Source organism: Hippocampus comes, unplaced genomic scaffold (assembly GCF_001891065.2).
Source record: "Hippocampus comes isolate QL1 unplaced genomic scaffold, H_comes_QL1_v1.1 scaffold12, whole genome shotgun sequence".
Classification (NCBI taxonomy): Eukaryota; Metazoa; Chordata; class Actinopteri; order Syngnathiformes; family Syngnathidae; genus Hippocampus; species Hippocampus comes.
The window spans coordinates 764,975-789,416 of record NW_017805478.1 but is presented as its reverse complement, the minus strand read 5'-3'; the positions used below and the strand labels follow the sequence as shown (position 1 = coordinate 789,416).

The window sequence follows — 24,442 nt, the reverse complement described above, 5'->3', positions numbered from 1 at the left end:
TTTGAAAATCTATTTTAAGGTGGAATATGGGATTAAATTATGTGCTGAGGTTGCCACAATGCAGCCAGCGCCTGTGAGGTCGGGGTGAAGAACTATGCGTCCTTTCCGGAAAAAAAAAAAAAAAAAAACCAGTCACAGTTTGAACCGAAAACGTGTCATCCAGTCTGCATCCACATTCCGTGTGCACATAAGCGCCTGGCGTGCACATACAGCGCTCGAATACAAGTACAAGCCACAATGACACATCCCAGCCAGTGTTTCAGGTTTCCTTATGACAATAATAAAACGCGTGGCCGGGGAAAAATGAGAGCCTGGTCTGTGTAGGCCACGTGGACAGCCAACTCTTCTCTTGGAACGCCACGGCTTTTGCTTTTGTTGTTTTTTTTTTTTGTTGTTTTTTTTCCCTCTTTCCTGCTTCTTCTCTGTCTCCCTCCCTCAGCAACTGGAGGCATTTGTCTTCATCTATCTTAAGACGTGCCTTGTTTGTGAGTTATTGAAATTCCAATCTCATGCAAGAGTAAAAACAAACTGCGCTTCGAGTCTAATTAACTGTTCCTGTTCAGGTATGTTGAGGAACCTGCATAGTCACACCTGTGCTGTACGGACAAAAGTAATGGGACACCTGGCCTTTAGATTTCCATGGCCTCATTTTGGGGCCTTTTACAACCTCCGGGACGTGCAATGTCTCATTTTACACCACAGTGAATTGGGCCACGTTTGGACCTTATCACAACTGCTGACATGCCTCTGATGGACAGCAGATGTTTCAGTCAAGGTTACCCTGACAGCTTTCGCTCACAGCTTGGTGAGGAACACAGTTGTCACTCGAGGGTCTTTGTGCGGTTGCAAGTGCGATCCAGCGGCGCAGACACAGCGTTCCCGGCTTTGACTTGAAAGCAAACTCAGAAATGGTGGCAACAAAGCCATAAAAGTGGTGCAGGCAACCTTTTATAGTCCCCATAAGGAAACGATCACCATTATAAAGTGCATAACAAATAGGCTAGTGGTTTGACCTATAATCCTGGCTGCCATTTTCGAGTGAAAAACAGTTTGTCTGTGTTTTTGTACTGCCACATTTTACGCACGTGGAAACGCCATCCACTCACATGACACGTCGTGAGGGACAGCTGCACAATCTGGTCGGATCCAAAACAAATATTGGATATACCTGCAGTGTGATGCGGTGCGCTTCGTCACAGCTTTGACAGTGTCCATCAAAAGCTGGCTATACTTTTTCAGACGGCTTTGATACTGCGATAGGGCTCATTGGATTGTGGCCAGTGAGTGCGCAGTGTCTCAATGTTGAAGTATTTTCTTATCGGATTCATTTTCCTCGACTTATGACACGGCCGAACAGCCAGTCACGCTCCCATTCACACCGATGCAACAATTTTGTGAAGCTAAAACGTGCATCTTTTTGGGAAGTAGGAGGAAGCTGGAACACGCAGAGACAAAGCGATCCACACAAAAGAGACCAGATTCAAACATCAAACCTCGGACCTGCAAGGCAGATGTGCTAACCATAAGTTCACCATGCTGCTCTTCTCCGCAACCAGTTTAATTTTGCTCTCGCATGCCTGACTCAATTATTTTTGTATGCTGAGCACTGCCTAGGCTTCATTTAGAATGTTTGATGATGTTGGCTACTGTTGCCATCTCCAGTGGAGACTGTTGAAGCAGTATCGCACCAGAACGAGTCAAGTGAGAGATCGAATCGCGGCCGTGTTGATATAGAGTGCAACGCCGTGACCTCGAGTGTGACATGGCTTCCATCAAAAAAGCTCGACAACCAGCATTCATTCATCAACGGTAATAAGCAGCAAAAAAATCGGACTTATTTGTTTATTTCATCAATTGCTTCGTCTCAGCCGCAACACTTATAGCAGTGGCGTTAGCCATGGAGTTAGTTGCTTGCAAAATAATAACAATAATAATAATTGGAGTTTTTGACATCCTTTGTTAGCTAAGTGACCGCTGGTGTAGGCCGAATAAACAGATTACAACACCAGTGAGGCAACACCTGTGATATGTCAAATCCCCGTGTTGTACAGAATACTTTGTCGCTCATGGATGACTCTTGTCCAATCAACTTGTTTGGTTGCAACTTGGCTGTTGCATGGAGAGACATCTTCCACGGTTGTTGCTTCGATGGAGAGACAGAGAGGCGCGTCATTCTTGGTGTGGAATGATAATGATTGTGACCCTGGCCGTGGGTTAGCCTCACTTTGGTTCACTGATTGTTACCACTGAGCTCCATACACACACACAGACAGACAGACAGGCAGGCCAGCGCCGCAACCTTGCGAGCCCGCCTCCGGGCATACGTCAGGGGTGCTGCTTTTTAAACGTATGTCCTCTCGTTCATACGCTTTTAGCAAAATAGTTCCAAAGGATCACATATGGAGGACAGTTCACAAGGTCATAAATAGAATATTTTTGTTTCTTTTTTAATTTTGGAAGATGGACACGGTTTAAGTATCATTGCAGTGTTATCAGCACTTAAAACATTTGGTCCCGAGTACTTTCCATGTCGTGACCTGAATACCTCACTGCTGAAACCCAGCCTGCGGCTCATTAACATTCCATTACAACTCTAATCACTGCTGCAACGTGTACAAGTGTGCGTGTGTGTGTGTGTCCGTGCGTGGCAGACAGGGGGTGAGAGGTCGTACACGTGCCGTGCGGCCACTGAGGCCACGGCGAAAGTGTGCGCTGCCGCGTTCAGTGCCAGCGGCCAGCAGGGCACTGATGTGTGCTGATGAATTCCATCGACTCACACTCAATTTATTGTCAAAACCTTTGCACATCTGAGCCTCATTCAGAGGTTTTTTTTCATCAAATGTTTAAAGCCGGGGAATAAACAAAACCTGCCAAAAAGGAAGTGCTATCTTTGGCTTTTGGGGATATTCCGAATTAAATCATAACACTTCACAACCACATGTCTGATTTTCGCTCTCGCTGTCTTCCTGCAGAACGACTGTACAACTCCAACGGACGCGACTTGAGGAGGGCGCTGTTTTCGCTCAAGCAAATTTTTCAGGTAACGTGGACCGAAACTTGCTGTCGCGCCCACAACCTCACAGTCAAGTCGTTGGTAGCGTTGCGTAACATTTTGGTAACTGCGGTGGCCACGCTCGCCACCTCACCAACGTGGCATTTTTGGGTGTTCCTTTTCATGCTCAGGGACTTGTTATTGTTATTTTCTGTTTACGTTTTATTTTTATCCCCTGACATTTGAAAAGAGACATCCGTGCTCTCTGCTGTTAAAATGTTGAGGGCATAAAGGTCAACACATGAAGCATTTTTTTTTCACAAGGCTATGGGAAAATGTTGCTTTGTTTTGATAGCATAAAAGTCTAGTCAGGGCTAGCTAATGTGATGGAAGTTAATAAAAGAGGGAAAATAATTACATTTTTTGCCAATGCGCCAAGTTATCAAAATGAGTACTGTGTATAACTGTCATGCAAATGAATTTTTACTTTTGTACATAAGTGCATTGTCAGGGGCCAGTCATATTTTCGTCACATGACTCCCGCTGAGTTCTTACATTATATTCATGCAGAGTATGTTTTTTCTGGAATACACAAAAGAAGACTTTTCATATTGTCACCAAATGAAGATCACCCACACACTGCAGACAAATGGAATCCCATTTGAATATGTAGTTGGGTACATAGCTTTATTTCAAGTCTTTTGCAAGTCAAATCTTCTTGATGCAGAACAACACATCAGATAAAAATAGAAGTTGTGCTTTCGAAATAGTGCGTCTGTGGCGTGGGCTGCTTCCTTTGGGTTTGGTAACATAATGAACTTGTTGATCTTGTTTGTATCGTTAGGTCGAAAAGGCACGAACAAATTGTACAAATTGCGTTTGATTGTGACGGTTTAATGTCAAATAGAACTTTGCTGCCTCCTGCTGGGAGGGAGAAATAATGCAATTTGGAAGAAGTGGACCTGTATTTTGATGATTGTGTGGTGGTGTCATCTCGCCGACGATATGAGCTTCATTTCCATTTTTTTTCTGTACACCAGGATGACAAAGACCTTGTCCATGAGTTTGTGATGGCCGAAGGCTTGACGTGTCTCATCAAAGTGGGCGCAGAAGCCGACCAAAACTACCAGAACTACATTTTAAGAGGTATAGAAAACAGTCAAGTCGGGCGGAAATACAAAGGGCAAAAGTCCACAAGGTTTCGTCATTTTGAAACGGCTGCGTTCCTCCTCACTTTTTCATTGTACGTGTGTTCATTTTCACGTGTTGGACAGCCCTGGGACAGATCATGCTGTATGTTGACGGGATGAACGGCGTCATTGGCCACACGGAGACAATCGAGTGGCTTTACACGCTTGTCGGGTCAAAGGTAAAACATCCTCAAATCCGAAACGATTTGCCTGATGGCCTGGTCCAGTACAAATGTAATTTCCTCTCTTCTAGTTCCGTCTCGTGTTAAAAACAGCCATGAAACTGTTGCTGGTCTTTGTGGAGTACTCCGAGTCCAACGCGCCGCTTCTCATCGAAGCCATCGCCACGGTGGATTCCAAGAGAGGTGCGCTGATGAAACCCATCATTTGGAATCGGGTCGATTGACAAATTCTTTCGGAGGTTGAAGATTTGAACTGGCGTGTGCAGGTTGCAAAGCGTGGTCGAATGCCATGGAGATCTTGCAAGAGAAAGACGGCGTGGACACCGAGCTGCTGGTCTATGCCATGACCCTCATCAATAAGGTATTCCAAAGATAATAATTGCTGGTCTAGTGAAGCCTTGTTTAGTGGAAGCGATAACATTCCAGAGCCACCTGGAGCTTACTAGAGCTGAGATGGCAGCCTTCTCCGTCCGTGTCTTTTTCTTGTTCTTGTTCTTAATTGTTGTCTAGCTCAGTGGACTGCCCAACATGTTGCGGCACAACCGGGTTCTCCACTGAAGACTCTTTAGAAAAGTGTTTCGACTCGCAACGCTATTCCCGTCAACTCTGTCCCTTTTTTTGTTTTGTCAGACTTTGGCAGCCTTACCAGACCAAGACTCCTTCTACGACATGGTGGACGGTCTGGAGGAGCAAGGAATGGAGACGGTAACTCAGAGACACCTGAATCGGAAAGGCACCGATCTGGACTTGGTTGAGCAGCTCAACATCTATGAGGTTTGCATATGAATAGTGGAAAACTAAGCGCCGCTCCCTTGTGTAAACGGCTCGCTCATATTCATCCACCAGTCCACTCTTCGGCACGAGGATGGCGACGACGACGGCCAGCCTCCGCCGACGGGTCGCCGGGATCGCCGGCGAGCCAGCATCGGGGGCGGCGATAAGCGGTGCGGTTTGGAGAGGAGGCGAAGCCGCAGGGCTTCGCTGGTGCGATCCGGGCAGGCGTCCCCCTGCAGCCCCGCGTCCCCCCAGAGGACGGTCTTTCACCCCTTTAACGGACACAGGCCCGAGGAGATTAGCGAGAGGTGAGGGAGATGCAGACAAAGGCGCAAAGTAATCATAATCCATCCGTTACTTCTTACAAGAGTTATCTGGAATGACTTGGAAAAAAAACATCTGACTGTTTGGCATCATACGTTGTGCAAGTTATTACAGGTGCATCTCAACAAATAATGAGTTTCACTTTTTGAAGCGAGCTTCCGAAGTTCAACGGGTTTTCCAAGATTTTTCTTCTTGATTAGGAAGCGCCCACTGTAGGCTGCATGGATGGTGTCCACATATTGATGGTGTGTGATCGAGGTTCCGAAGTGGAACGACTGACGTCATGCGTTCATGAAATCAAGGCTTCATCGTCATTCCATCTAACCCTCTCCATCAATTCACGTCCCGTGCCCGTGTTGCATCTTGACTGCGTGAATGCTGAAATCAACGTCTGCCCAGATGCTGTTCCGCAACACGTCAAGAATGCAAATCGCTCAGCATTTTTTTGGTTGATTGGAACTTTCCAACGAGCCTCCAATCCGACTGCCCTGACGTCTTTACCTATGCTGCTTAAAACCACTAGAGGGCAGAGTTGCATGATATGAAAGACGATCTGGTGTTCCTCTGAATGGTGCTCGATTCATTTCTCATTCATATTCTGGGTTTGTGATGTCATGTTTTTTGTGTAATTCTTTTCCACCTTGCATCCATTCTCCTGCCATCCGCCTGTGCATGTAATCAAACCTCCTGTCTACCCCCCTCCCTCCACCCGACTCCTTCCAATAGAGATGAGGAATGTGAGGATGCAGTGATCAAGCAGTCCCAAGAGGATGAGCCTGTACTGACTGAGACTGATTTCGATGAAAACGATGACGCTTTTTTGCCTAGCCCGAGTAGTACCAGGTACAATGGGTCAAACTGCGGAGTCTTTCAAAAAAAAACCCTAAAAAACCCTCAGGAGCTCCTCTAAACGATGACAAAACGTTGACAGTTTTGCAGTTGGTTTGGGTTCCCATTGCCATTGCCTTCTTTTTCACGTTGACCTCTTCTTCCGATCCTTCTCTCCCTAGCCCGGTAAGGCATCTTCCATCTATCATTCAACGGACATTCCAGTCCATCACCATCACGTCCAAACCCGTCCATGAGCGAGATGCCGGCAATTGGAAGGCATCCCCTCCGGCAAGCGCCCTGAGCTCCCCCTTGGCGCCGGTGTCACCGCCCCCCGCGCCCCCTCCTCCCATGCCCTCCCCCCTCAGCGCCCCCTCGCTTTTGGCCGCCCTGTTGGCCAGGAAGAGGGTGACCAGCACCGTGCCGGCCACCAAAGAGATCAGCCAGCCGTTGCGCGGCGGCTCCTGTTTCTCCCCCGAGCACCTGCCCTACAAGCCCCACTCGCCCTTCCACCTCTTCTCCTACGATCTGGATGACGAGACGTCACCTCAATCTCCACCCAAACCCTGTGTGGAGACGGACAATCCCGCAGTTCCAAGGTCAGAGGGACACCCGGACTTGAATTTTCTTCTTGGGGGTCGGGGCTTTTTCCTCCGTCTTTTCTTCTTCACAATCTCCACTTTTGCGAGTGTTCACTGATCTTTTTTAGTCACTTCACTTCTCTTTAATCCTGTCACTGAAAAAGGCTTCCGCACTTGCTCGAAGACTCACTTTGCTTCCCGGCACACTCCTCCCCCGTTCCTTTTTGCTCTCAATTTTGTTTTTTTCACTCTTCACCTGTGGACTTTGATGGATCTTCTCCTCACTTCTTAACATTTGTATTTGCGGTGACTCTTTTCACTTTCTCAGTCTTCTTTTGATGCATCGTTCCCTTTGCGCTTGGATCTGCTCTTCAAGTCGTTTGATTTCAATCCTTCTTCTGTCTTTTCTCGGAAATGATGGATTGATGTACCTGATCGGACAGTGAAACATAGAGCGGCGGGAAAAGTAACCGCAGAGAAACTAATCTTGCACATCCATAATAAAATGAAAGCCCGCACCAACATATTCGTGGTTTTGTGGTCAGAGCGGAATCGCACCAACCACGTTTCACTTTCTTGCCTCGGACTGCTCAGTCGACATATTGCTTCGCTTAAATGGCCGTCTCACAGCCATGGTGTTTCCTGTTCCTTTTTTTTTTCTCCAAGGAACGGGGGTCTCGCGTCTTACTCCACTCACAGCGGCCCCTCGACACCCACCAGTCCCAGGTGAGGTCACCTGACCCACAAGTGCCCACATGTCACCCTCACCGTCATGCCTTTTCAGTGTGTCTCCATGCTCCAGTGTGGACTCACTCGTGCCCGATGTTGAGGTGTCTCTCGGGCGAATGAGCTGCTCAGATACATGACGACAATATGAAAACGGTTCAGAGAACGAATAAAGAATGATCATTTTATTCTCCCTCAGGCCTCCCCTGGGAGGGCTCCTCTCCTCCTCGTACCGGCAACACCAGGAGTCTTTGGCGGCCGAGCGAGAGCGGCGGCGCGTGGAGAGGGAGGAGAGGTTACAAAGGATCGAACGAGAGGAGAGGACCAAACACAGGTGTGCCCTGGGTTCCGCTTGGCGTTGGCTTGAGGGTGACGCGCATGCTATTTTATAGGCTTTGCTTTCATGTACAGGGAGGGGGGAAAAAACTCTCAAACCACCTGATCCACAGTCAGATAATGCAACTTTCGTGCCTCAAGGACTGTTACTTAGGACCAAACACAGGTGTGCCCTGGGTTCCGCTTGGCTTTGGCTTGAGGGTGACGTGCATGCTATTTTATAGGCTTTGCTTTCATGTACGGGGAAGGGAAAAAAACTCTCAAATCACCTGATCCACAGTCAGATAATGCAACTCTCGTGCCTCAAGGACTGTCACTTATTTTGCCACCCCCCCGACCCAAAAAAAAAAAACAAAACGCATCAAAATTTCTTCTCCGTGCGGTTACGTGACATCACAATTTATCACGACTTGCTGATCATACTTCAATTTTTTTGTCAATGTGTGTGCCACAGCCGAGACTATGTGGATAAAATGGAAGAGGCCAGGGTGGCGCGGGAAGAAAGGTAAGCATAAGAAAAAAAATTGAAATGCAGCACATCACGGAGGAAGCGCTCACACAGTTTTGCCATACAGGCACCGACATTGTAGCCTGCTTTCCTCGCTTTGCCGTCACCAAAACAAATACATGAACTTTTTGGGCTTTATGATCCTCGACTCCTTCCTGTTTATTTGCTGTGTGCACAGATCCCCGTTCACAGACACTCTCCCGTCACGCACAGCAGGAGATTATTGGTCGGAAACATGAAAAGATTTTGTCATTTAGTAGGAAGTCGTCCATCATGCAAGTGTTATTTTTACAGTCAAAGCTGCTTACTTTTTTTGCGAGCATCCTTTTTTTTTTTTTTTTCACTGTAAAATTGTAAATAGTTCAGTGGGGGCCAAGGTTATTACAGTTCATGAAAACGAACATAAGAATTCAAATGTGTTCATGAATGAAATACTCTTGCAGTACATCCGTCGGTTCTTTGAGTACTTAACGACCCAATACTTAGTGACCTTTTGTAAAAATTTTGCACTCAACAAATACTCCATATATTAAAAAAAAAAAAAAACTAAAATTGATGCTAAAACTAATAAAAATGCCCTCATTTTGTACAAGTTCCAGCACTCGTGTGAAAGTTTCCCTCACTTCTCATGAGAATTAACGCCGGCTAACATGCGGAACCGAGATGTCACTCGCGCGTTTGCATACTGATGCAAATATTTTGCGTTCCCTGCTCACTAAGAGCGTCAACCGCGATGAAACCGTGTGTGTGTGCGTGTGTGTGTGTGGCCTTTCCCTCATAGAAATACTTAGCATACAGTGCTTCACCTTGCCAAGAGGAAACCTTATTGTATCCATCCACTCAAAGGGTTCTTTGGCAGGGGCTGGGGGGTCGTGTTTGGATCTCAGCGCTCTGCAGACGGGACTGCCGCTTCATCCACCACAATACACAGTTGGCCACACTTCTTCCCTCACCCCACACCGTACTAACACACACACAAAGCAGTATCCAGTTCCCCTTGGACCTCTGAAGTGGTCTGATGCTAATGAACTGGGAACAGAAGGGCCACATATTCATGGGAAAGAGAGGAGGGGTTAGGGGAAGGAGCAGAGAGAGGAAGAAAGTCCACCCTGCACCAATCTCAATCTCCAGCCGGCAGGTTGGATGGTGCGGGGCGGTGAGAGGAGGAAGCGGGGGAAAGGCGATTGAACGTAAACACCTTCAAAGCAACCAAACAAGTGTGACGCATGCCTTTATTCCTCATTGAAACCGAACTTGTGCGATCCGCCCTGGCAGGTATAAGAATGTAGAGCGCCTGGCGGCCGAGGAATACGAGAAGGAGCGCGTTCCCCGCGGGCCGAGGACTCACCCCGACCTCGACCTGACCTTCGAACCCTCCGACACGTGGCGGTCGTCGTCGACGCGCAGCGGCACCCCATCGTCGCGAGAGGAGGCCGAGGCCGACGACGAAGCTGAAGACACCGCCGGCCCTTAAACCGCTGCAACGCGCGCCTATTTGCTTTGTTTGTACTAAGGCCAAAACCTTGTCTATAATAGAATTATTACTTTGCTTTTGCTTTTATTACTTCTTTGTGGTGCAAATTTCGATTGGTGCGACTTCATTCGTGGAGCAACTTCTGGTCAGAAAAATAGGGTTCTTGATTTTGGTCTCCAACCCCTGCAAATAGCAGGGGAACGCGACTACTTTTCCATTTCGACAGCACTTTGGCACCGTCTTGACCAAACCATGAAAAGATGAGTCTTCCAGCGAATACCTCGGGATTGATAGATGACACTGAAAAAACACAAACAGGTGCATTCGGAAACTGCAAACCGAGTTGAAGTGAAGTGGGAGCTGAAGCAAAAGCAGCGGAGGGGTGCTCCTTTGAAAAAACGAAATGCAAGATAGAGGGAAATGGGTGAAAGGGCTATTCTAAAAGTGCCTTCTTTTTTTGGGGGGAGCGCACAGCCGTGAGGCGTGTACAGTAGCTGAGTCGGGCAACGAGGCCTCACGACCGTTGTTTTTCTAACCTCGCCGGCATCACTACGCCCACTGTAGTCCGAGTTGTGTTTCGAGGCAAACAGGTTCTTCATTTCCTGTTCGTATTCCAATTGCCGTCACAACCCGACTTTGTGTGCCTGGGATGTGGTTTGGCATTAGTCGAGTCATGTTTGTTTTACTTGCGAGCGTGCGTGCAGATGTGCGTTGACCCCCGTGTCCTTGTACAAACAGAAGTCCCCTTGAACCCCGCGAAAAACGCGAGGTGTTACACCACGTTTCCGTGGCATTTGGATACGAGTGTTGCGGAAAATAAAGAAAGAATGTATTTCTCGGTGACAGAGGAAGCCGATGACTCGAGGGCCAGCGTAGGACCCGAGGACAAAGAGGCTGAAGAAGAACCAGAGGAGCAAGAGGAGGAGGAGAAAAAGGAGGAGGCCCAAGAGGAAGCGGAGACAGAAAGCGAGGGGGAAGGCGAGGAGGAGGAGGAGGAGGAGGAGGAGCCTCAAGCGGCAAAGGAGCACGAGGAGGCGGAGGAGGACAGCGGCATCCTGAGCGACAAGGAGCGGCAAAATGAGGAGGTGAACGAGAAGGACAACTGCTCCGCCTCCAGCATCTCTTCAGCCAGCAGCACCCTGGAGAGAGAGGAGCCAGCGAACGCGGAGAACGGTGAGGCGATTTCGGCTGTTTCCGTCCAGCCATTTTCTCATCCGCTTATCCTAACCGGGGGGTCGCGGGCGTGCTGGAGTCTATCGCAGCCGTCTTCGGGCAGAGTAGGCGGGGGTACAACCTGAACCGGTTGCCAGCCCGGAACGGTGAGGCCATTTCGGCTGTTTCCGTCCAGCCGTTTTCTCATCCGCTTATCCTCACCGGGGGTCGCGGGCGTGCTGGAGTCTATCGCAGCCGCCTTCGGGCAGAGTAGGCGGGGGTACAACCTGAGCCGGTTGCCAGCCCATCGCAGGGCACACGTAGACGAACAAACCATTCGCGCTCACAATCACACCGAAGGACAATTAAGAGGGTTCCATGAACCTGCCGTGCATGTTTTTTTTTTTTTTTGGGGTGTGGGAGGAAACCGGAATACCCGAGGAAAAGCGACGCAGGCACGGGGAGAACATGGAAACTCCACACAGGAAGGCCGGAGTCGGAATCGAACCCTGCGCCTCTGCACTGTGAGGCCGACGTGCTAACCAGTCGTCCACCGGGCGTTATTTCAAACCTTTGAAGGGCAACCAGGGTTATATTTGTATGGGAAATTTCATTATTGGTCGGGGTCATTGTTTTTGAATTGAATTTTTTTTTTAGCTTGAATTAGTTTTGAGACTGGGTTCATTTTTTTAATGAGTTTTAGTTTTTCAAAATGTGCAATTCTTGCATGCAAGTTTGAAAATAAACATCGCAGACAACAATAGCATTTTTAAAACAACCATCCACAAATCAAATACCCGGACTGTATAAAAGACTTTGAAGTACGACAAGTGCAGCGCAACGTAGTGCTTCAAGAAATGTGTGCTTCTGCAGGACGATTCATACTTGCCCTTCATCTTCTTTCTTTCAGCCCTCAAAGAAGACGAAGTCAACAAGCAAAGCAGCAAACTCAACAGTAAACTCTTCATGCTGGACATGTTGTACTCGCAAAACAAGAAGCCGTGCGAGGAAGAGGAGGACGCCGAGAAGGAGAAAGAAGAAGGAGAGGGCGAGGAGAAAGAGGAGATGCACAAGGACGCCGAGGGACAGTCGAGCGATGAACTGGCGGACAACAAATCCGAGCAACGGGGGAGCATACGCCAGTTCGCCGAGCGCTTCGGGGACTTGATCAAGGACATGAGCAGCCCCCACCCTCACTTGGACATCCAAGGCGACGATGTGACGCCACTCCTTCCTCCCAAAAAGGAGTCGGACACCATCTGGGACCAACTCTTAGCCAGCCCTCGAGAGCTGCGCATCGGCGACATCAACTTCACGGACCTGACGGAGGACGACGACGTCGACATCCTGGACGCCACTCTGATGGGCGGCTGCGGCGACCTGCCGCCCCCTCCTCCTCCTCCTCCGCCCCCTCCGCCGCCGCCTCCTCCGCACTCCTTGGCCTCCTTCCCTCCGCCCCCGCCCGTGCTGGGCACTTGTCCGCCACCTCCTCCCTTGTCGGCGATGATGCTGCCTCCTCCGCCTCCGCCGTCGTTGAGCTCCCGAATGCCCGGGCCGCCTCCTCCTCCTCCTCCCGAGCCTCTTCTCTTCAACAAGAAGAAGAAGACCATCAGGTTGTTCTGGAATGAGGTGAGGCACGTCAACACGAATCTTCTGCTTTGGCGCGTGCCGTGCACATACGAGGTGTGTTCATTCCTCTTTGACTTTGGATGCTGTTAACGTGTCTTTTCTGGAAAGCATTTTCTTTTGATTTGCCGAAAATGGCCAAATGTTTTTTTTTCGTGACTCATCAGACCGCTGGTGGGGGCAGCAGGGAAAACTCAAATCACATTTTTTGTTCAAGTCATGGCATCCCGACTGTGTGTTCAGGTGCGTCCAGAATCGCCGCACAGGGACTACAAGAGAAATGGAGACTCGGTTTGGTCCAAACTGGATTCAGTGAAATTAGACACAGCCAAACTGGAACATCTGTTTGAGTCCAAGTCGAAAGAAATGCCGGTGATGAAGGTAAGCCTTCTCTTCGTTCTTTTAGGTTAAGCCAGGTCGTGAGTGTTCTGATCGAGATCAAACAACTGCGTTTTTGAAGGCCCAACAAAGCCTGGAACCAAGAGGAGTTGAGATGCGCCCTCGCGCACTTTGAATTGAGTTTGAGTTTCCAAAGACTTACAGCCGAGGTCTACGCAAAGTCTTAATAAAACAACTCGGGTCTCAGTCCTCTAAATCTGTCAGTCACCGTGGGGCTCTTGGGCGTCGAGGACCACCAAAAAGCTTCAAAGCTGGAGACGTGCCTCTTACGAACAAATCGCTCCACAGGCCAAACACACAATGCTTGTTTTCCGTCAGTTTCGGCTTCGGAGGATTATCGGCAATGTGCAAAACGTTAACTCAATGAGCTGAATAGGATTGTCAAAATATTATCAATCCCCGAGTATAATGTTCCCCGCCGTTGCAATCCGCAACCACACTCACCGTCATCGCTACGTCGTTGCACGAACTGGCGTCCTGCGCCTCATTGGATCCTGCATCTCATGAGGTGCTCCTCCCTCAAACAAAACTTTTGAGTCGCCCGCAGCTGCAGACAATAAAACCAACGTGATGAGCTTTTAAATCTTTAAAAGCCCATCAAATGGACCACAGGGTTTGAGAAAAGTCAGTCACGGTCGGAGACCAACGAGACCCAGCGGTGAGCTTCTCGCTGTGTTTGCCTCTCTTAGAAAACGGCAGCGGACGGCAAGCGGCAAGAGATCATCGTGCTGGATTCCAAAAGGAGCAACGCCATCAACATCGGCCTGACCGTCCTGCCCCCACCTCGCACCATCAAGACGGCAATCCTCAACTTTGACGAATATGCGCTCAACAAGGAAGGCATTGAGGTATATGGACACAAGGATGGAAATAAAAGGAACCCGGCCGCAGGTGTGGTCGCCCACTCTCGTGTCCGCCCATCAAACAGAAAATTCTCACGATGATCCCCACGGAGGAGGAGACGCAGAAGATCCAGGAGGCTCAGCTGGTTAATCCTGACACCCCGATGGGCTCGGCCGAGCAGTTCCTGCTCACCTTGTCCTCCATCAGCGAGCTCGCCGCCCGACTCCAGCTGTGGGCCTTCAAGATGGACTACGAGGCGACGGAAAAGGTCTGTCGATGAGTATCGACTCCGCGCGCGCTTCAATTGACATTTCCCAACTTGACCCGTCTCAATACTTTTGTCCGTCGATGGTGGAAATGTGCGCTCCATCTGTGCCGTGCCAACATCCGCTCAACATCAACGCAGTTACCTCACACAGCTTATTAGCGGTCCTCCTCTGGCGCATCACATGTTACTCATACAGAGTTCAAAGTCAGAATCTCTCAAAGGAAAACAGCGTTTCATGTCGTCTTGTAAGATTTTGCGCTTCTCACAGGGCACGCTCCTCTTTGAGATTTCCTTTGAAGCCCATATTTCTAGCCGAGCTCGACTGACCTCAACCCACTGTATGCGATTAATTTTATTTTTTTGCAAGGGTAGTGGGGGCGGGGGGCGCTAACGCGTTGTAGTTTGTTCGTACAAAATGATACTTGGTTGCGTGACCTTTTTTTTCTCCCGCAGGAAGTAGCTGAGCCATTGCAGGATCTCAAGGAGGGGATGGAACAACTGGAGAAGAACAAGACTCTCCGCTACATTCTCTCCACATTGCTGGCAATCGGGAACTTCCTCAATGGAACCAACGTGAGTCGGGATCCTGTGAATGGGGTAGACCGCTGCCGTTTCTGGACTGATTTTTTGGAGGCTCCAGTTATATGCTGAGCAGATTATTTTACATGTTTTTTTGTTTTCTTGTTGTTTGTTTTTTGACAAATAAATGATGTGTCCAGGCGAAAGGTTTCGAGCTGACATACTTGCAGAAGGTGCCCGAAGTAAAGGACACGGTCCATAAACAGTCTTTGTTACATCACGCCTGCTCTGTGGTGGTGGAGAACTTTCCTCAAAGCACGGACCTCTACTCGGAAATCGGGGCCATCACACGTTCCGCAAAGGTGGGCCTTTCGTGGTAACGATACACATTTGCAAATATGGCAAATCACATTGCTTTGGACGATATGTGCTGCAAATGAACTAATGTAAGCTAATTAAGGCTTCCACTTGGCTTCCGAATGAGCTTTTCCACCGACGTATCGTGATAATTCTCCTTATCGATGGCAGGTGGATTTCGACCTGCTGCAGGAGAACCTGGGTCAGATGGAGCGTCGCTGCAAAGCCTCGTGGGACCACCTGAAGGTGATTGCCAAGCACGAGATGAAACCGCAGCTCAAGCAGAAGATGTCGGACTTCCTCAAAGACTGCGCGGAGCGAATCATCATCCTCAAGATCGTCCACCGCAGGATCATGAATAGGTGGCGCTCCTCACAAGGACATGTTTGCTAACAGGAATAACCCAGGTTCAATTTAGCTTTCCCCCGACACACAAAGCTTGTCTCTTGGGCAAGATGCATCACTGTATTGACATCCGAAACTCAAGGCCTCCGACCTGAAATCTGACATCGGATGCAGATAACAGCTATTGCACTTGAAAACTTTTCCAGCGAACCTGATGAGAGGTTTTGGTCACGTTGATTTTTCACTCGCACATCAAAGACAGAGCGAATACGAGTTCTCATCATCCAAAGTGAAAATTCTGGAGATCAGAGGTTTTGTGTTTCTGCTCGAGCAATTCCTACCTAGGTTGAGCTTTGGCGTCCTCTTGTGGCTTCTTCTGACATTTCAGCAAATAGCTGAGCATTGGCTCCTCCGAGAAAACAAGAAAGCGTGAAATCGTGACTCGAGTTCTGTGATGCATAGACCGAGCGCAATAGGAAATGGATGATATATGAATCGATATTTCGAAAATTTATAAAATATCAAAAGAATATGAATGAACTTTGCTTTTTCACTTACTTGTCCTCCTTTTCCGACCAGGTTCCATTCATTCCTGTTGTTTCTGGGGCAGCCGGCTTACAACGCGAGAGACGTCAGCGTGCAAAGGTTCAGTAAGATCCTCAGCGAGTTCGCTCTGGAGTACCGGACGACCCGAGACCGCGTGCTGCAGCAAAAACAGAAACGCGCCGACCACCGCGAGCGGAACAAGACGCGAGGCAAGATGATTGTGGACGTCGACGCGACAGTGAGTTGCCCCGCCAACAAGACCTCTTCGCCGCACCCTCAGGTTCATTTTCCCGCTCTTCTTCCTCTAAACGGAGCGCCGCGACTTTAAATTCCTCCCTCGATCCTTTTTGTGCTGTTCTTTGACTTTGCCTATTTTCTCCTGTGTAGTCTGATGATGAAGAGGAGAGCGAGGTACCTGCATGTGCATTTACGTGTGTGCATGATATCACTCCCTGTAACTTTCAATCTTCTCATTTTCAATCAAAATTGATTTCACTGAAATATTATTGTGTTTCAAAATGACGTTTTACCCATCAATCCATGTTGTGTGGTCACCAGCCAATCGCAAGGCATGTGCAACCTTTCCCATTGCCACCAAGGGACAAGTCCGAGTCCGACATGACGCTAATGTGCATGTTTTTGGAATGTGTGAGGAAGCTGGAGGAAAGACCTGCAAACATGAGGAGAACGTGCAAACACGATACAGGAGGGCCGTCCCGAGCTTAGAATCGAGACCGAGATCTTTGACTGAGGAAGACATGCTTGCTAATGTCCTCTTCACTTTAGTCAAATATACGATATTTACATCCTGCAAAGTAAGCACGAGACAACAACAGCACTCGAGTTACAGGCAAGGCAAGGCAGCTTTATCGATATGCCGCATTTCAGGCACCAGGTAACTCAGTCGGCCTCATATGGTGAAAATACGGCATTCAAAGGCAAAATACAATATACAAGGCAAGAAAAATGAAGACTTTTAAAAGCAAAGTCAAGACATAAAAAGTAGTTCACTAAAAGGACTGAGCGAATGTACAGGGCAAGGACAAGAAGTATGTAACTTCAGTTCTGTTGGCATCTGATTCCATTTGCATGCAGGATAACAGCTAAATGCTGATGCACCATGTTTACTTTGAATTGTTAGCTTGGCGAATTGACACAAGCTTGCTGACCCAACTGGGTTTATATTCCATCAGCATCTCATTAAAGTATTCTGAACCTTGGCCATTCAGTGATTTATAGACTAGCAAAAGAATTTTAAACTCCATTCTACAGTTGACTGGGAGCCCGTGTGAAATATTCACGACTGGAGTATTACATTCTGATCTCTGGGTCCTGGTCTGGTCCAGCTGACCTTTGCCCTCTTATCTTTGTATTCAGAGTGGGAGGTATGGTCCAAGCAGCGCCCCTAGTGGCTGCCAGAGCGATCAGCCCCAAGGTCTGGGCCACGCAGAGGATGCCGCAGAACACGAGCACATGAAAGCCGTGCTTCGAACGAGCCTTAGCTGCGGTGCCGACAAGGACGGAAGCGGTGTGCCGGGCCTACGGACGCGCACTCGATCAAGACCGGGACGGGGAGGTGAGCGCGACTGCGCGACAAAGGACCGATTGAATCCAATTTTGAACGTTCAATTTGAGAACGTGTGTCTCCAGGGAGCAGCATGCGGGCGCGGACGCCGGCCGTGGAAGACGCTCAGGTGTGCGGAGACGACACCGCCGATGAGATCATGGAACGCATCGTGAGGTCCGCCACTCAGGCTCCAGGAAGTAGACCGCAACCACGAGAGAGGAGGAGGTCGAGGGCCAACCGAAAATCACGTAAGCGCCATGCGCAGCAAGACTAAAAATCCACCATACTGTTGGAAACTAGTACTACTAGTGACATTAAAAAGTTTTCTCGTGCTTCACTAGTAACCAGCACGACAGTAGTGGAACACAGTGAAAAAAAAATTCCTTAGTCTGATTTGGTCATTCAACTAGGATGCATAAAAATCATGTGACAGTGGAAAAACATGAATCGTGAGACATTGTCATTCTACTAGTTGACTGAATTGTCGCGTGTGAATACAAATGGTCGATTCAGCGCATTTTTAGCAATAAATGCGCACAAGTATTTCCATCCATGGCATAATTTCTGTATTCGCGCTCTGAGCTGGTAAGACTTGACGTGAATTTTCCTCTTCTATCAGTGAGGCGGACCCTGAAGAACGGTTTGACCCCGGAAGAAGCGTTGGCGTTGGGTTTGACCGATTGCGGCGAGCCGCAAGTGTAATCCACGCCCCTCTGGCGGTCTGTCCTGGTCGCCGTCGGCAACCCGGTCTCTGCCCTTCACCCCGCCGGCTGCCTTTGCTACACAGTCTACTTGTTGCACCAAGCAGAAGCTCCAGGTTTCTGTCAGCTGCTAACCTTGCCGGATGTGTCTGAGTGCTGGAGTCAGTGTTGTTGTTTTGTTTTGTTTTGTTTTGTTTTGTTTTTTGTTTGTTTGAATGCTGCACAAAGACAATCCTCCTGAGGGTGTGATGAACAAAGAGGAGGCATCGTGACCAGGAGGAAAAAAGCGATGCTGCCACTAGCGCTAATCGAAACAACTGTTATTTAATGACGTCACCGTGACTCCTATTTAAGCTGTGAACGTATGACCCAAAGATAAACTGATCACTCGCACCCTCGTTCCAAAGTACCTTAAGACAACAAGAATCAACACGAGAAAGGCAAACCTGAAACGGTCGCTTGTGGCAACGAAAAGGTCTTCAATTGGCTGTGTGCCTTTCTCGGATCAAAAGGGACAATGCTGTATTGCTTCACTCACCTGCTTCTGTTATCTGTTAAGTTCCTCGGAGTTGCAGAAAATTAACTTTTCTGTTTTGGGGCGAAAATGTTCTCAGTATGTATTTGAAAGCTCTCAGTCTCATTCTCAAGCTTTTTGCACCCTTACTAAGTCACTCTCACGGTACAGGGAGTTTTTATTTTTGAGGAACTGATTGTAAAGTGTAAAAAGACAAGATTGTTTTTTTTTTTTGTTTGTTTGTTTTTACAATTATTAAAGTATTTGAAAGACATGCAGCGAAGACGTGTACATGCCCTGTTACATCGGTGTTCGTAGCGTGCACGTGCAGTGCACTTCAAGTTGTGTTTATAATATCTGTAGAAAGCTGTATTATAGTTGGAGCAAAACAAACAGAAGAGCCTAATCTGTAAAATATGATCAAACACAAATGGAAACTGTAGATTTGGTTGTGTAGAGGGAAGTATTATTTTTATGGAGGTACTCCTCGCTACTTTTGCTTTCAAAGCATTTTGTTTTTGTAAACGTTATCAAGCTGAAGGAAATGAAGGCCCTTCAACAACCTGGGAAACATCACCGCATATATGGCAGACCATGAAGTCCAATTGTCTCACTTGAAATGCTGTTTGGACATGTTCTACCAGAATAAAAATAAAACTGTGTGTGGAGGCGAGAGGGCGTTGGCATATGATTCCATTCTGTTATGTGCCATTTTGATTTGATTTCACTTTGTATGAAGTGCATTTTTCAAATGCACTTTTAATGTGCTGTTTGTCAACAGTGCACTTCCCCACCAACCACAAGAAAGATAGCAATAGGAATGTGTGTGTGTGTGTGTGTGTGTGAGTGTGTGTGTGTGTGTGTGTGTGTGTGTGTGTGTGTGTGTGTGTGTAACCAAGAAAATAAGTTCAATTGTAAAATCTGTTGCGATGGCAAATTGAACCGAATCTAATCGTTCTTTAAACTACCGGTAGGGGGCGGTAATGGACCTAAAATTATCATGCCAATCATTCAGCCTGCCCGAAGACAGATGAGCCAGGCTGCGGCACCCCCGCGACCCTTGTCGGAATAGGCGGATCAGATATGGATCATAATTCTCAACGGCCGTTGCGCCCCAGGAAAGGAAGACGATTCCTCGCGTGCTCGAGACACATTCGACCGCCAGGGGTCAGTATCTTGTATAACGCCGTCATACTGGCGAAGAATTAAACATTGAGCAAGAAGTTAATTTTTTTCTAGGCCATCTCGGCAGTCAGTGTATGTGTCCTACGCATCAACTTTCCGAAAACAAGTCCGTCCGTCCGTCCGTCATGGCCGCAAAGAGCATGACACTTTTTTGGTGCTCCGGTTCAGTTCCCTGCTGGAGGGTGATGATAGCTCTGGAGGAGAAGAAGCTGCAAGGGTACAAGCAAAAGCTGCTCTCCTTCGAGAAGCAGGAACACAAGTCACCAGAGGTTTTGGCTATAAACCCCAGGGGACAGGTGAGAAGAAGCGTGCATGCAGTGGTTGAAAATAATTTTCGCCTTCGTGCGAAATCACAAAGGCAGAGATATCATCATTCGGCCTGGGTCGAGGTCCTGTTATTTGCTTGTCGGGCGCAAAAATGGGCATCTGTGCAAAAGTTATGTAATCATGATACATGTTCAGCACCCCCCCCCCCAATAAGGGCTTACTGCCAAATTGACAATAAATTAAAAAAAAGAGAGGATTTTAAAATCAAAGACGGACTTTGAGTACCAAACGGGTGGTTCTCACACGTTTTACAAGGAGCCTACCACATAAAGAAAGACTGTTCATCAGAAAAGGAGAGCGAGTTTATTCCTATATATATATTTAATGCCACAGAAACATTATCAACGGTTGGATGCATCAGCACTACGCTTGGATCAAGAGTAAGAAATAGAACTACTAAATGATTTCATGTGCAAGTTCAAAAAGAGCGGAACCCAAAGTAATGCGTCAAAATATTTACTGCTCTGATAGATTGAATGAAAATACACACAATTGGCGAGGTGGAAGAAAGACACTTTCGCTCGCCTTATTTGCTTTTGTGCCCAACTTTTGGTTTGAATGTAAACGTGAGGACGATTTGAGTGCCACGAACTGCTCGTTCGCATCAACTTGTCACCCTGTAGGTTGTTGTGCAAATTCCATCGACATGCTCAATCAATTGATTCTTTCAGCTTCCTTCTTTCAAACATGGAGACAACATTTTGAACGAATCCTACGCAGCCTGTTTTTACCTGGAGGTGAGTCAAAACAAAAAAGACCAAACGTCGCTGTTGTTCATTGAGGCGTAAGCCTGTTTTGAACATTTGCCTTGTTGACTGCAGAGCCAGTTCAAGAGTCAGGGGACCAAGCTGATCCCAGACGGCCCCGCCGAACAAGCCCTCATGTACCAGCGCATGTTTGAGGGCCTGGCCTTCTACGACAAATTAGGTAAGACGTTAAATAAGAGGGCTGGTGAAAACTTTGGACTGTTTTCATGATCCCCCCGCACTTAAAACAGATCTGAAATCATTTTCGCCAGCCTTAAATAGCCTCACGGTCATGACATGCCACAGTTGGAAAACTTCCCCATGGAATTAGCCCGTTAGTTACCAAGTTCTTGTCTCGCCTTATTTCTAGGAGCCGTTATCTACTACGAGTATTACGTGCCTGAAGGCGAGAGACATGCCTCCACCATCAAGAGGAACTGCCAAACCCTCGCCGCGGAGCTGCAGCTGTGGGAGGGTTACCTGGACAAGGTGAGCGTGGTGGGAACACAAAATACTAGCTTAGTTCAGATTGTCCGTCAAGCTCGCTTCATTTCGCCCGTCGTTGCAGGCGGGATCCTACCTGGCCGGAACGTCCTTCACATTGGCTGATGTGATTGTATTCCCGATTGTTGCTAATCTATTCAGATTCGGGTGAGTTGGGAGGCTGGGCATGATATGCCCACTACACTTGACACACTTGACACAATGACCTCTAATGCCTCCGTCACTGGACCGCTCTCAAAAGAGCATCAAACAGCTGCAGCTCATTCAGCCCGTTGTCACTGTCGACTCCTGTTGACGAAAGGCTTCGCGCTGGCTGCGGTTTGCTTGCACAGAGCACAGGTTTTATGAATGGCAATTTCAGTCATTCATTCATTGACAAGTGACATTTGCACACTTGTACAATTGTTCTACCACCCACAGGAGGAATTTCCACTTCTTAAATTCAACCACGAATTTCTCCTCTTTCGTATTTGAAGGTTGCCAGCTGAGCGTTACCCCAAAGTGGCCGCGTACTACGCTCTGCTGAAGGATCGACCCAGCATCAAAGCCAGCTGGCCTCCTCACTGGCTGGAGCAACCCAAGGGAGAAGACACACTCAAAGACGTGTGATGGTCCACGCCACCGGCATCTGCAGCCTGTCGCGTTGATTCGAAAAACAAAATATCGTTTGCACTGTTAGAACGACATCTGATCAAATTTGATTTCTGCACGATAAGAAGGAAAGAGTTATGCCTATTTTGTTCATTCAAAGGCAATTTTTGTTCAGATTTAAAAAAAAAAAAAAGAAAAAAAGGATCCAATCAAATTAAGCACTTTAAAATGAATTATTGTGCAGTCTTCATTTTTTGCAAGTCACTGTTGAATCCATGACCAAACAAGAAGGTATGACATTGACTCCTGTCCCACCAAACTTCAAATCGCCGCCACGCCTAGTCAGGTTTTTGTTGTGCAAACAACAGTCCTTTTTGCTGTCATGATGACTTGGGAGTTTTTTTTTTCTCTCTCAAATGTTGACACGAGCTCAACTTAATATTTCATATGTGGGCAGATATTCATGTTTGATTCTGCCGCCGCTTGTGTCACGAAAAGCGTCGAAATTGGATCGGCTTTTGTCAGGCTACACTCGGAAGTATCATAAAACTCCACCAAGGAGGCTTGCGTAATGAATAACGACTGTCACCTGATCTGTTCTTGACAATAGATACGAGAAAGTTGATATGGGCTGTATTGTACCGCACTGGCGCTGAACCATGAAACAAAGTGCATCGAATTCGGAGTCATAATTGTCCATGCTCTGCGAGATGACTTTGTCTTTTGTGTAGCCGGCAAAGATTCGATGCAGTCCCACAAGTGCAAAGTCATTTGATGCAACTCATGTAGCCGGCAAAGATTCGATGCAGTCCCACAAGTGTGCCATGTCATTTGATGCAACTCTGAAAAATGTGTTTGTCATCAAATGTGATTTTTTTTTTCCTTTGAACTGGTGAAGTTTGGCGCACGCCTCTGCATGTTTTATTTGTTTTTCAGTTATGCACAAAAAACCGATTGTGCACGCATCTGCAGAGCGGGCAAGGGGAAAAGAAAAGTGCTTAGTCATCGTGACGTTGCATGAAAAGACACGACAGGCAACTGCAATCCAGACGTAATAATCCTCAATAGTAATATATGTCGTAATATAATCAGTGGGAGCGATGTCAAGTTCCTTTTTTTTTTTTTTAAATGTTTAACAGACCCCCGCGCGCCCCCCACCCCCTCCGTAAACATCAAAGAGTAAGCACAACCGTTGAAAATTATTCCATCATCCTATAAAAATGCACTGAAGTATAATTTTTTTACCTAAGCTTTCAATCAAATATTAGTTTAGTTTAATTAGGGGGCGTGACTATGCCAATTCATGTCGGGACTCACCTCTCCGCCCAAACCGAAAGTGCCCCCTCCCCCCCACCTCCGCGTTATTATATATCCGGACATGCCGCGATTCAACTCAGCCCTCCTTTGGACACGCGGTGCAGATTGTGGACCTCGCTGCAAATCCAACCATGGCCAAGGACATGACTCTGTACTGGGGCGCCGGCTCTCCTCCGTGCTGGAGGGTGATGATCGCCCTGGAGGAGAAAGATCTCCGCGGCTACAACAGCCACCAACTCTCATTTGAGAAGATGGAGCACAAGTCGAAGAGGGTGCTCGATATTAACCCCAGGGGCCAAGTAAGTTCGCTTGCAAGGAGCCGTTCGCGTGCGATGACGTGTGTTATGTAACCCGTTTCAACTGTTTTGGTTTGCGAAAGCTCCCGACCTTCCATGATGGGCAACTTGTCATCAATGAGTCATGTGCTGTCTGCATCTATCTGGAGGTAAGGCCACAAGTGGCGGCAATACTCGCACGGCTATTGATTCGATTAAAATTGTTGCCCTTCGAACCTTTGAAAGCGAATCCGCTTTGCTTATGTGCACAGTTTTTTTTTAATTTTTTTTTTTTTGTGGTCAAAGTCGTGTCACGCAAATGACAATACAGCCGCTGGGGGGAAAACAAAAGCAATTGACCCGTAACCTCATTTGAACTTTCAAGTAGACCAGTTGCAATTTCAAATTCAAATACATTTTGTCAGTCTGTAAGTAAAAAAAAATAAAATAAAAATCAAAAAAAGTGGCGAAATGAAGTACACCCACCGAGGAAAAAAAAACAACGTCATTTACCGGTAATTTATTTTGAACATTTAAGTACAGTACATTGGTTTGGTTGCGATCTCAAATAGTAAAAAAACAAATCATGACTTTTCAGTGTGCAAGTACAAAAGTAAAAATCACTTTTACGGTCAATTATTTACAATATCAATGTTGATACTTGGGCGCAAAGGGGAAAAAATGCACACAAGATCGTTTATCTCTGATTTAATATTTCTCATAAACAAGATAAAATGCTTTACTT

At 47.5% G+C, this 24,442-nt stretch overlaps 3 protein-coding genes across 4 annotated transcripts in view; all 3 read left to right on the top strand.

The window, feature by feature from the left end:
- LOC109519191 (FH1/FH2 domain-containing protein 3-like) overlaps positions 1-19,577 on the top strand; it is a 37,411-nt gene extending 17,834 nt beyond the window's left edge. The window contains exons 4-29 of the mRNA XM_019875581.1: positions 2,973-3,040; positions 4,033-4,138; positions 4,267-4,361; positions 4,436-4,547; positions 4,631-4,725; positions 4,995-5,138; positions 5,211-5,446; positions 6,189-6,305; positions 6,473-6,889; positions 7,538-7,597; positions 7,797-7,931; positions 8,388-8,438; positions 9,717-9,912; positions 10,410-11,088; positions 11,978-12,696; positions 12,937-13,074; positions 13,782-13,940; positions 14,021-14,203; positions 14,657-14,776; positions 14,923-15,084; positions 15,251-15,441; positions 16,004-16,250; positions 16,358-16,381; positions 17,348-17,546; positions 17,621-17,785; positions 18,157-19,577. Coding sequence (XP_019731140.1) covers positions 2,973-3,040; positions 4,033-4,138; positions 4,267-4,361; positions 4,436-4,547; positions 4,631-4,725; positions 4,995-5,138; positions 5,211-5,446; positions 6,189-6,305; positions 6,473-6,889; positions 7,538-7,597; positions 7,797-7,931; positions 8,388-8,438; positions 9,717-9,912; positions 10,410-11,088; positions 11,978-12,696; positions 12,937-13,074; positions 13,782-13,940; positions 14,021-14,203; positions 14,657-14,776; positions 14,923-15,084; positions 15,251-15,441; positions 16,004-16,250; positions 16,358-16,381; positions 17,348-17,546; positions 17,621-17,785; positions 18,157-18,239 — 4,901 coding nt within the window. The 3' untranslated portion in view covers positions 18,240-19,577. The remainder of the gene's footprint in view (positions 1-2,972; positions 3,041-4,032; positions 4,139-4,266; positions 4,362-4,435; positions 4,548-4,630; positions 4,726-4,994; positions 5,139-5,210; positions 5,447-6,188; positions 6,306-6,472; positions 6,890-7,537; positions 7,598-7,796; positions 7,932-8,387; positions 8,439-9,716; positions 9,913-10,409; positions 11,089-11,977; positions 12,697-12,936; positions 13,075-13,781; positions 13,941-14,020; positions 14,204-14,656; positions 14,777-14,922; positions 15,085-15,250; positions 15,442-16,003; positions 16,251-16,357; positions 16,382-17,347; positions 17,547-17,620; positions 17,786-18,156) is intronic.
- A 307-nt stretch (positions 19,578-19,884) lies between these two features.
- On the top strand, positions 19,885-22,515 carry LOC109519193 (glutathione S-transferase A-like). Its single transcript, XM_019875584.1, has 6 exons — positions 19,885-20,233; positions 20,936-21,001; positions 21,086-21,191; positions 21,381-21,499; positions 21,579-21,661; positions 21,991-22,515. The coding sequence occupies exons 1-6, from the start codon at positions 20,012-20,014 to the stop codon at positions 22,121-22,123; spliced, it is 729 nt and encodes a 242-aa protein (XP_019731143.1). The 5' UTR covers positions 19,885-20,011; the 3' UTR covers positions 22,124-22,515.
- A 963-nt stretch (positions 22,516-23,478) lies between these two features.
- Positions 23,479-24,442, top strand: part of LOC109519194 (glutathione S-transferase A-like) — a 3,621-nt gene continuing 2,657 nt past the window's right edge. Inside the window, exons 1-2 of one of the 2 annotated variants that reach the window (XM_019875586.1) lie at positions 23,479-23,721; positions 23,802-23,867. In XM_019875586.1, the coding sequence (XP_019731145.1) occupies positions 23,554-23,721; positions 23,802-23,867 (234 nt within the window). In that variant the 5' untranslated portion in view covers positions 23,479-23,553. The remainder of the gene's footprint in view (positions 23,722-23,801; positions 23,868-24,442) is intronic. The other variant, XM_019875585.1, reaches the window with a different exon arrangement.